The sequence below is a fragment of the Hemitrygon akajei genome, chromosome 27, assembly GCF_048418815.1.
Source record: "Hemitrygon akajei chromosome 27, sHemAka1.3, whole genome shotgun sequence".
Lineage (NCBI taxonomy): Eukaryota > Metazoa > Chordata > Chondrichthyes > Myliobatiformes > Dasyatidae > Hemitrygon > Hemitrygon akajei.
In genome coordinates, this window is record NC_133150.1 from 25161536 (window position 1) to 25174162 (window position 12627).

Sequence of the window (12627 nt, forward strand, 5' to 3'; positions counted from 1 at the left end):
GATCTCCTGAATCTGAGCGGAATCGCAATCCTCTGATGAAAGAGTTCCCTTTTTTTCCTGCCAGAGAAGCTGTCAGTCCTTCCTTTTTTTCCACTTGCTTCGCTGCTATTGGATGGTCCCGGTTTTGAGCCCGCCCACTCAGTGCGCCCGAGGCTGCGAGCGGCAAATGAATACGCCAATCTAAGATTAGCCCCGCCCAGGCAGCGAGCTCGGTTGCCTGGCAATCAGCGCTCTGGGCTGCTCTGGATGTTGCATTGCGGAGTCACAGCGAATACAATGTAACACAGGATGTTGCAAACGCAATCGTGCTTCAGCCGCCTTGATATCGGCAACGGCAAGATGACACGGTTCAAGTTGTGTGAAACATGTACCTCTACTTCTACCTTTGAAACACCTCAGTAAGGATCCAGACTTTCATTGAATGATACCGCACGCTGTACTCGATAATGGCGACTAATCAAGACGGCTGTAGTGTCAAAGTCGCTTTAAGGTAAGACATTATTATTGGGTGAGTTCCTGCTGATAGGACAGTAAAAGCCAGGAAGCCATTGTGTTGGTGCTTTGTGCACGGTCCTTCGCTTGACAAGGTGACAGAAGTTATTTATATTTTTAAATACAATCTTGAATGCATGGTATTATTTGCCATTGGTTGCGTTTTGGCAAAGAAGAACCGATTGCATGTGAACTGATCACTCACTGCCCTGACATTGACTGCTTTTTGATGTGGGCATTTGATATCTGGAGACAATGGGCTTCCATTAAAGTGCTGATTGTGAAAATGAACCAAAAGTGGCCCTTTTAACCTTGGCAGTAAGTGACATGCCCAGGTTACCGTGGTAGGTTCCAAATCACATTACTTCAAAGGAATAAATATAGTTGTGTGATAAGTGGTTTTACCTCTGCCCGACCACGTAGCCTTTGTTCATTAAAGTGATGAAGCAGTTAAAAAGGTGAGGAAACTGAATTATTTCACTGATATGGAAAGATTATCTCCTGGGTGTGACTGGGGAGGAATAATGCCGTCTTGCTTCCCTTTAAACCAGATATGATCATAGATGAGCTGTGAAAAGGTTATGTAGTATGAGATATATAAATTCTTTTGTTACATTTCTCAATGGGCTGACTCCCCTCCCATCGTCCCAAAGGGTGTCATAGTATTTTTAGATTTACCAATGACGAATCATTTGGAAGTACCTAGATGTATTGTGATGTGGGTTGTTGGTATTTTGCACTGATTGGTATTATACAGTTATATTAAAGTAACAACGTAATTTATCAGACCGATGGAAAGTGAGAACAAAGCCTGCAAGTATGGGTTGGAATATTTTGTCCAGTAAAGTATCAACAGGACTAAATAAACTACATTTAAGTTTTATTTATGACATAAATTTGGCAATGATAGGAGGGAGAAATGAAAATGAAGATGTGAAAACAGAGAGTAAATTGCAGAATATTTAATTAGTCTTATGCTTATTGGCTTTTATCCCTCCTGATTGTGAAGCTGATTTAGCGGTATATCAGAAAATAATTATGATTTTGCTTCATATATTAAATGGATAATTCAAAATTAATGCCAAGGATAAACACACACAATAGTGGCTATCTTCAGCTCACATAACCCACTTCATCCAACACTTTGAACTCTGGCACAGCTATCATGAAAGAGGATTTTCGTTCAGTGTTAAGTACAGAAAGAAATTGCAGCTGAATTTTAATACTGTAATTTGGACTTGTGGGTCTACTACTTTCCACTGTAAAAATTTAGGATCAAAAGCCTACTCAGTTGAGTTGTATCCCAGTAAATGGTTACTGGCTTTCTGTTATCTTGCATCAAATTAATTGGATTGGAAATTTTGAACAAAACTGATGACAGCATTATGCAGTATGATGGCAAAGCTTGTTGTGGTTTTAGTTTCTGAGATAAATGAACCTTCTTAATGCTAAATTAACATTAGGACTTAATCTATCAGCTGCATAATTACTGTATCTTCAAATTGATTAATTAGTTAATGATGAGGAGCCATTCATTAATGGTTAAGTTCCTGATCTGCAGATATATCTAATTTTGATTTGAAACAAAAGCTTCTCACACTATGTAATTTTTTTTCTCATGGGGGTTTGTAAAACAAAGTCTTGAATTTATATCATGCCTCTCCTAGTCTTGGATTACCGTAAAGCATTTCCACAGCTTTCAAAACATGAGGTTAAATGTAACTTGGCATTCTCTTCCTACGCAGTCTGTTGATTCCAAGGATGATTTCCTTCCATTCTAGTTCTGTAGTGGTGGCTGATAAGGGATTCTACCACACAGGCTTTTTGATGAAGTTGCCAGTTGTGCTGTTTGTGGAACAGTGTGCCCCTTTGTTGTTTGCTCTCGACTTCGAAGACACTCCCAATGAATGGACTCGAAGCTCAGTACCATCCTGAAAGTGCTTCTCCACTTTGAACAGTCAGAGCAGGGGTTCAAAGAGCAAAGTAAATTTATTATTGAAGTACATATATGTCACCAATTACAACCCTGAGATTCATTTTGTTGTGGGTATAGTCAATAAATCCATAATAAATAATAATCAGTGAAAGACCCACCAACTAGGCATTCAACCAGTGTGCAAAAGACACTTTGGGGCAAGTGAAGTTACCCCCCCCCCCCAGTTCAAGAACCCGATGGTTGAGGGATAATAGCTGTTCCTGAACCTGGTGGTGTGAGTCCTGAGGCTCCTGTACCTCTTTCCTGATGGCAACAGCAAGAAGGGAGTATGACCTGCGTGGGGGGGGTCCTTGATGATGGATGCTGCTTTCCTGCGACCATGCTCCACGTAGATGTGCTCAGTGGTGGTGATGGACTGGGCTGAGTTGGTGGGGGCAGTACGTTTTTGAGATATCTTTGAATCCTTTAGTTTGTCTCTTTTATCATGGCAGAGGTTGGAACACTTTTTTTGGCAGTCTGATATTTGGCATGTGAATAACAGACTCTGTTCAGTGGGGCCAGTTGAGTATAGTTAGGGCCTCAGTGCTGATGTTGTTGAGCTGGAGGAGGACACTGCCATTGATTTATTTGTCTGAATAGTGTAACTGGGGGATTTTTTAAGACATTATGCATTGTAGCCAACTCATAAAATATTTAGCTTTACAAATCCTTCCACCAATTTCAGAACATTGCAAAGAAAATGCTTAATTATAGTTATCCCTTAATCATTTGCAGTTTATGGTACAAATACTGGAAAGATATTGGCAGGAAGTTATTTTTTTAAGTGAACTGACTTTAAGTAATAATTAGCAGCTGGAAGTAATTGTGAAACTTCTTCGATATGATCTGACAAGCTTATTGTCATTCTTGTGTTTGTCCATGTTTAATAACAAAACCAGGCAGCCATTGAACTGGAGTACCAATTTAGTTGGCTGTGCTCCAGGGAAGTTGTGACCAAAAAAAAGGCTAATAAATTTCATCAACCTGTTTTATTGTTTTAATTTTACTTAAAACAAATCCCCAGTTATTATTAACTTTAATCAAATCAATTTAATGAATTTGCTTTGTCAGGTGTAGGTCTGATAACTTTTTTTCTGACACCAATAGATTCCATGTGCAATCATTACTTCTGATCATCACTTTCAGATTTGCATGGTAAAGAATCAGGAAGTGCAAGTAACATGCAGTTTCAGGAAGGATGTTGGCCTGCTGTCGACTTTGAACCTAAATTTTTTTTTGTACTTCCAATGTGTGTCAGTTTATCTAACTAATCGGCAAAGAAATGATCGCTGAAGATTTTCAGTGTATAACATAATGCGCATGATTTGCAAATGAAAGTTTTGTTGTTCAGTGTACAATCTGCTTATTCAACTAATTATAGAAAATCTAGGTTCTCATTTTAACTGTTTTTTTAAAGACAAACTGAAAGGAAGTCATGTTATTTGGGGCAAGGTGTGAGCAATGTAGATTTGACTGATTTCTATGCTTACCAACAATATATGTATTAATTTCAGCCTTTCTCTCCTGTCAGAATATCCTTGTGTAGAAATTCTCGAGCTATCCCTGTTATAGATCCTTAATCTTGATTTTAAGAGTGTAAGCTATTCTGTTAGTACAGGAGAACAGAAGTGATCTGAGAAGATTCAAATTTTTAAAAGGCACATTTACAGTCAGTACAGACTTCATTATCTTTCTTTTATGTTGAACAGTGGTTCAGATTATTGCATTATTCCACTTGTGAAAGACGCATTATCTGTGTTAATACTAATGGCCATGAATCTATTTATTTCTCTATTTAAAACAATTTGGTTGTTGTGTCTGTCAGGAAAGATAATATGACATCGTTTTCTGGTTTGACCTAAGTAATTCCATAACCCCAGTGATTGAATTTTAACTTCTCTCTTGAAAGGGGTTAGTAAGGCACTCAGTTCAAAGCCAATTAGACATGTTCTATAAATAACAGTCTTAACTGTAATAAACACAACTCTTGAATGAACAGCAAAACTATATTGCTGTGACATACAAAAAGTTCAACTCTTGTGGGGAAATAATTTGAACAGATTTCAATTCACTGGTAGGAACTCATGCATGCTGAAATTCATTTGACAGCATTCACTAAAACAAAGTGAATTCTGCCTGTAAACCTTTTATATCATTTATTCTTCAGTGAGGATTTTACAAAGATAAGCAATATACAGTACGATCTACTGTTGAATTGTTTCAGATAACCATAGTTAAAACACAAAAACAAAGATGTCAAAAAATGTTGTTTATCCATGAATTGTTACTTGAGCAGAACCTAAACATGAACGACCTGCAGATGCTGAAATTCTGAAATTAAAAACAGAAAATGCTGAAATCACTCAGCAAGTGGAAAGATTTTTTTTACAGTCCTCATGTTAGGTCTGGACATGTGTTCAAAAAGCAGCGATTTTTGTCACTGATAGTCGTTGAGAAATACAGAAATGTTTTGCGTACTGTGATTTCATGTATCGAGGTTTGGAGATGCAAGAAACAGCTGGGAGTCAAACTGAAACAATTTCACTACTTCAACAAGTTAGGGACTATGAAGAATTTGAAGGTATCAACAATTGTTTTGAATGTTAAAGTGAAAATGAAGATTTGTAGGAAGGCATTGTATGATGGCAATCCAGTATCTGTGCTCATTTTGTCCATTTATGGTCAATCAAAAAATGTGGCAGCATTTTGTCAATAACTACTGGGACCTAATAGTACTGTAGTATTGTCGTTTTCTGATTTGTTCTGTATTACATTTAAATACATAATCTGTTACTCTGTTAAACAGTAGTTTGCCTTTTTGTTACTTTTAACTATGTTCATGAAACTGGGTAACTGGGGCAGCCACTTAACTGGGCCAAAATGCACTGGTTCTGATGTGTCTCAGTTAATTCTATTTGCATTTGTGAATGCGGAGAGCATTGACGGTTGTCAGATAAAGGATGGAATTAAAGGAATGAATAACAATCTGGAGCAGTTTAGAATGAGTTATTCACCAGGGTGTAAAACAATTATATTTTCATTTTGAAATAGGGTAGTGGAAACATGAGGAAAAAAACTAGATGGGGGGAATAGATTTCTTTAAACCCCCATACTGTCTTCTTTGGAACACACACAGAAGCTTTCATTAAACAGGGAATACCTTCACTGCAGAAAATTAATATTATCTGTTATGCTCTCTTTTGCTGTTAACTTTTTGTTTTACATTTATTTGATTAAAATATTTCAGTTCTACATGTTTATCCATAAAATTCAAAATTGATTTTAAAGAATATAACTTGCACAATTACCTGCAATTGCAATCACCCATAACTGTACAATTATTATTACTATTTGAATGTGTTTATACAACAGTTCAGAAAGAAAAAAAAGCTTTCTCTTAATTTCTGACCTATTAACTGTGCATAGCATCATTTTTTCATCTCATGTAAATCAGCAGAATGAGAGAGTGAGTTATGCATGGGAACAATAGCCCCTGAACTAAAAGTGCACCGTAAGTACTGCGGGGTGTAAATTTTTAAGCTGTATTTCTAGAAGGTGAATTGGGCCACGAGCTGCTTTTGTGTCAATAATGATCATTTGGCCTACACGTGATTTTCCAGTTCACCATCAGTGGCACCAGTTGGCTACATTCCTTTTACACTCCCTGTGCTAGTGAAGTGCCAGATGGTTTGATTGTACTCATGTTGAGCTGATGCAGATTACAGCGTAGCAAACCACCGGTGTGAAATTAATAAATTAAATTGCAAGTCCTGTTGTATTTGTGCACATTTATCACAAAATATCCAAATGAAAATAATTTTTATACCTAAGCTTAACATTGTTCCTTCCCTCTTTCCCGAACACCACTATCCAAACTCCAAAATTGGCTTATAATGCTTTGTGTTTCAACAATTAAGGTTAGTTCAAGTACACCCTCATAATTAATCAAGAGACATAGGTTAATTTCATCAATCCTACAGGTTCATATTATAATACTCACTTCCACCTCCATATCCTCCAAGTTTTCTCTCTTTGCTTCCCCTATAAGAAAGGGAGGAGAGGGAAAGGTTTGTATTTCAGAATCACAATCACAATCAGAATTAATATCACAGGCACCAGTCATGAAATTTGTTGTTTTGTGGCAACAGTATAGCTCATTACATAAATAGAAATATAAATTAGAATTTTTATATATAAAATTAAATAACTAGTGCAAAAAGAGCAAAAAGAAATGTGAGGTAGTGTTCATGTGTTGGTTCATGGTGCGTTCAGGAATCTGATGGCAGAGGAAAAGAAGCTGTTCCTAAAACGTTGCGTGTGTATTTTCAGGCTCCTGTACCTCCTTCTGGACAGTAGAAATGAGAAGAGGGCATGTCCATTTGTTGTCATGAATGATCAAAAGGAGATGTGGTTGCTAGAAGCAGCTGGAATTGATCACTTTTTTGTGAGCTTTCAGTGAGAAGAGATGGATGCCAAGAACTCGGCAGGGTGCATCCTGCAGCTAGACTCTGTGCTCTACACCTGTCCTGTGACCTTTGCAATATCTTCATCTATTGAAGTGAGAACATTAATGTCCATTTTCCCTTTCGTGATGCTCAACTGGTGCCTGTCTTTGTAGCAATCTTGGCTTGTTGAATAAGATTGTTAATCTTATGGTGGACATTAGCCAGTTAAATGGCAAATGGACCAATCACACCATTGTGATTATAGAAAAAACTGATAATCCTGGGAGGAAACAAGGAGTCCCAGGGTTCAGTGCAGCATCAAGTGGAATAATATGAGATCTAAGTTAGGAGGCTTAATGTGGCAGTCCTTTTCAAATTATTAAACTCCTTCTGATATTGTAGTTAGTTGTCTACTCCTGTCCACTGTAAGCAACTTTTACAGGCACTTGCTGAATTCCACCAACCACCTTTAGTTCTTTCTGAGAACTGTCTATAGACATTCTGCTTTATGAGATGCAATAGCTTTGAAAAGTATAGGATCATTCAAAAAACAACAAATATGCTCAGTAGGACAGGGCAATATTTGTGGAATGAGAAAGAGAGTTTATGTTTTGGTTCAAAGAACAGGTATTTTCTGGTTTTAATATCAGATTAACAGCATCTGTATTTTTTTTTTGATTTTCAAGGAAACCCAATATTCCTGAGTCACCATAATTTGATTGGCTGATCAAATACAATAAATGTCACTGGTTAAATTGGATTCCAAAAGCATGATGCAACATGCTGGCAATTCTATAAGGTGTATATATCCCCAATAACTGATGATGTAGAGAGTTGTGTCATCTGGGGAGAGGGGTAATAGAGAGAACAGAGAGACACCCTTGAATTTTGAGAGTGGTGAACACCTCGAAAAAGGGCTGTATTAAGATTCTCTCTCTGTACTGTGAAGAAACACTTTTGCATTTATTTATTTAACTTTTTCACATAAATTCTATGGGAACACATTTTATTATATATCTCAATTTTTTTGGTAGTAACTTGTGTCAGGGTGACAATGTGATGGTCACCTCTGTTAGTTTATGGTAGTGATTTTGCATGTAATATCCCTAGCACAGGTCTGAAGTTCAGAGTGATGCATCTGCATCTTGAATGGCACGGTAGCATAGTGGTTCACACATTGCTTTATAGCGCCAAAGGCCGAAGTTAAATTCCCACTGCTGTCCGTAAGGAGTTTGTACGTTCTCCCCGTAACCTCATGGGTTTTGTCCGGCTTTCCTCCCACAGTCCAAAGCTGTACAGGTTAGTAGGTTAATTGCTCACATGGGGTAGGTTGGGCTTGTTGGGGCAGAAGGGTCTGTTATGATGCCACATCTCTAAATTAAATTAAATTAAAATTAAATTAAATTTCTTAAATAATAGTATGCTCTTTCATGTAATTGTTTAAAACTGTTACATTTTGCCAGCATCCTTTTTTTCAGACTACTTTGTTGCGGTGTCATATAACTCCATTTGTTGCTAACGGAGCGAGACAAGCAGAACTAAACCGTTATGATGACCAAGTAAAAGCGGGAATTAATTTCTGATGAGAAGGAAAACCAAGCTTGTTTCCATGTCAACCCATGTACAGAAATCTTTTAATACAGCATCAATTTAAGTTCCGTGCTGCCAGATTATTCAGAGTATCAAGAGATTGTAATTCAGTATATATTAATGCTAATTTAGACAAGCAATTAGTGTCAAATGTGCATTACAGAAACTTAATGTGAGAATTGAGGTGAAAAAAAAATACAAAGATAGATTAACAGGTCAAACAGTATCTATGGAGTAAGCTGTTGACATTTCAGGCCAAAACCCTTCATCACAACTGGAAAAGAGCAGGGGAGATGCCAGAATAAGGTATTGGTGGGAAGGGAAGAAGGACAAGCTAGAAGGTGCAGGTAAAGCCAATTGGGTGTTTGTTGGAAGGGGGATGAAGGAAGAAGCTGGGAAGTGATAGGTGGAAAAGGTTAAGGGCTAGAGAAAGAGGAATCTGATAGGAGATGAGAGTAGACCACAGGAGAAAAGGAAGGAGGAGGTGCAACAAGGGGAAGTGATAGGCAGCTGAGAAGTAGAGGTGAGGGGGGGGGGGGCAAGTGGGGAAATGAAGAAGAGGGAAGGAGGAGGGGAAAATATTATAGGAAGCTGGGGAAATTGATGTTCATGCTACTCAGATGGAATATGAGGTGTTGCTCCTTCAACCTGAGAGTGGCTTCATCGTGGCAAAAGAGCAGATCATGGACCGACACGTTGGAATGGGAATTGGGATTGAAATGGCCACTGGGAACTCCTGCTTTTTGAGGATGGAGTGACGGTGTTCGACAAAGCATTCCCCCCAATCTATGTTGGGCCTCGGCAATGTAGAGGTTGCTGCATCGGGAGCACCGGATACTGGAGATGACCCCAACAGATTGACAGCTGAAGTGTTGCCTCAGCTGCCTCTCTACATTGGTGAGACCCGATGTAGATTGTCAAGCACCTTCATTCCATCTACAGAATGCAGGGTTTCCCAGTGGCTAACTATTTCACTTCCAATTCCCATTCCCTTTCTGACATGTCAATCAATGACCTCCTCTTCTCCCATAATGAGGGCATTCTCAGGTTGGAAGAGAAACACCTTGTATTCTATCTTGTTAGCCTCCAATCTTATGCCATGAACTTTCAACTTGCCATAGTTTTTATCCCCCCTCTTCTTTAATTCCCCACTCTTCTCCCCCCCTTTACCTTTTCTTCTCACTCACGTATCGCCTCCCCCGGTACCTATCCTCCTTCCCTTTCGTCCATGGTCCTCACTCCAATCAGATTCTTCCTTCTCCAGCTCTTTACCTTTTCCTCCTGTCACCTCCCAGCTTCTTACTTCAATCCCCTTCCCCGCCCACCCAGCTTCACCTATCCCCTTCCAGCTTGTACTCCTTTCTCTTCTTCCCCCCCCCCCCTCTATTCTGGCAACTTCACCTTCCTTTCCAATCTTGATCAAGGGTCTCGGCATGAAAGATCAACTGTTAATTAATTTGCATTTTTGCTGCCTGACCAGCAGAATTTTTTGTGTGTGCTACTCTAGATTTCCAGCATTTGCAGAATCTTGTGTTCCAAAAATAAATTATTTGCATTCAGTCAAATTTGCTTTATGTGCCTATACAAAAATGGAAATTAAAGTGAACCTAATTAAATTCCAAATGGCAGATTGGATGAAAAGAGCATTGGCTTTGAACTTTACACAATTTTTTCCATATATAGGGCAAGAAGCATGAGGGTGGGGATGTTGATCCCAGTACAGTTAATTGGTTGCAAGTGGCACAAAACGATTTAAATGTAAATTGGTTAATTCTGCTGATGAGACCAGAGTAAAGTAGATAATGTGCAGTATGTTGAGGAAAGAGCTGATTCGTTAAAGGAAATTTCTGTATGCCAATTATGGATGTACAGTAGTTGGCTGCAGATGAGGTAATGTTAAATAGCCAAATCGATACATTTAGAGGAACATAGTTTGAAAAAAAAACATTTTAGGTATAATAAATCCAGAGCCCTAATTGAATGAGCCAATAGAATTGTCAAGTTTTAAAAATAAATCTTAACAGACATAATTAAGTCTTTAATTAAATATTACAATTTACTTTCAGAAAAATAAATGGCAAATGTCATCAGATTAAAATTTTGGAAGTGTTTGCATAGTACAGTTCGGAAATGCAATCACGTATTTGCTGCACAAATCACTCTCTCACCTAGATGGGGTCAGTTGTGCTGTGAGGATTACATTCCTTGACTTCTCTAGTGCCTTTAACACCATCCAGCCCAAGATCTTAAAGCACAAACTAACGGAGATGGGAGTAGACTCTCACATGGTGGATTGGATAGTGGACTACTTGACAGATAGACCTCAGTATGTGCGGTTGGGAGACTGTAGGTCTGACACAGTGGTCAGCAGCACAGGAGCGCCACAGGGAACCGTACTCTCTCCGGTCCTGTTCACCCTGTACACATCTGACTTCCAATATAACTCGGAGTCCTGCCATGTGCAGAAGTTCGCTGATGACACGGCCATAGTGGGGTGTGTCAGGAATGGACAGGAGGAGGAGTATAGGAAACTGATACAGGACTTTGTGATATGGTGCAACTCAAACTACCTGCGTCTCAATGTCACCAAGACCAAGGAGATGGTGGTGGACTTTAGGAGATCTAGGCCTCATATGGAGCCAGTGATCATTAATGGAGAATGTGTGGAGCAGGTTAAGACCTACAAGTATCTGGGAGTACAGTTGGACGAGAAGCTAGACTGGACTGCCAACACAGATGCCTTGTGCAGGAAGGCACAGAGTCGACTGTACTTCCTTAGAAGGTTGGCGTCATTCAATGTCTGCAGTGAGATGCTGAAGATGTTCTATAGGTCAGTTGTTGAGAGCGCCCTCTTCTTTGTGGTGGCGTGTTGGGGAGGAAGCATTAAGAAGAAGGACGCCTCACGTCTTAATAAGCTGATAAGGAAGGCGGGCTCTGTCGTGGGCAAAGTACTGGAGAGTTTAACATCGGTAGCTGAGCGAAGGGCGCTGAGTAGGCTACGGTCAATTATGGAAAACCCTGAACATCCTCTACATAGCACCATCCAGAGACAGAGAAGCAGTTTCAGCGACAGGTTACTGTCGATGCAATGCTCCTCAGACAGGATGAAGAGGTCAATACTCCCCAATGCCATTAGGCTTTACAATTCAACTGCCAGGACCTAAGAACTTTTTTTTTTTAAAGCTATTATTAATGCTTTTTGAGTTAGTGATTTAGATGCATATCATATTATTACTGAGTTAAGTATTGTATGTAATGAGTTTTTGCTACAACAAGTGTATGGGACATTGGAAAAAATGTTGAATTTCCCCATGGGGATGAATAAAGTATCTATCTATCTATCTATCTATCTATCTACAAGCATTTTCTTTGGACACAACACATATTAATATCTCTCCAGTGATTTGAAATCAGTGTAAAACAGTTCACATCACACCTGCAAGATGAGCTGTTTAATGAGGAAGAACCAGTGAATGAGGGTTTAATTTATGAGCAAACATGAGGAGATCTGCAGGTGCTGGAAGTTCAAGCAACGCACACAAAATGCTGGTGGAACGCAGCAGGCCAGGCAGCATCCATAGAAGAAGCACTGTCGACGTTTCGAGCCGAGACCTTTCCTCCTGACATCGACAGTCCTTCTTCCTATGATGCTGCCTGGCCTGCTGCGTTCCACCAGCATTTTGTGTGTGTTGCTTTAATTTATGAGGTTCGGTTTGATTTTCCTTGTGTTTAGGGGGTTAATAAATGATCACGGCATATTTTTAATGCAATGAAATTACCAGACTGAGGGTCTCAAAAATTTCTCAAAATTTAGAGCTGATCTTTCTGGAGTGAAATCTTGCAGGCCTTTGTACCAAATGGCAGTGGATATTGGGAACCTTCTCTGAAAAAGCTTCAGCTGCAAGAAGGTTGAAAATTTAAGAATGCAACTTTTGTTCAGTGAAGGATTCAATGGAATAGTGGTCAGATATGTTAACAGAAGACAGTTAGAGATCACCCAAACTAAACAAAGCAGAGTACTAGTGAAGTTTGGAACATTATGCTGTTGCAGTGTTTATATAGAATTGCTGAGGTAATTAAATCCAAAATGGATAGGAAGCTTCTATAATGTACTTCTATAATGTA

At 39.0% G+C, this 12627-nt stretch overlaps 1 protein-coding gene across 4 annotated transcripts in view; it reads left to right on the forward strand.

Annotated features, from left to right (window-relative positions):
* Nucleotides 1–212: 212 nt before the first annotated feature.
* The window catches only part of kif21b (kinesin family member 21B), a 163077-nt gene continuing 150662 nt past the window's right edge, over nt 213–12627 (forward strand). For all 4 annotated transcript variants that reach the window (XR_012096484.1, XR_012096485.1, XM_073030485.1 and 1 more), the window contains exon 1: nt 213–490. Coding sequence is in view for 2 of the 4 variants with exons in the window: in XM_073030485.1 (XP_072886586.1) it covers nt 447–490 (44 nt within the window). In the remaining 2 variants the exon portion in view is untranslated. The remainder of the gene's footprint in view (nt 491–12627) is intronic.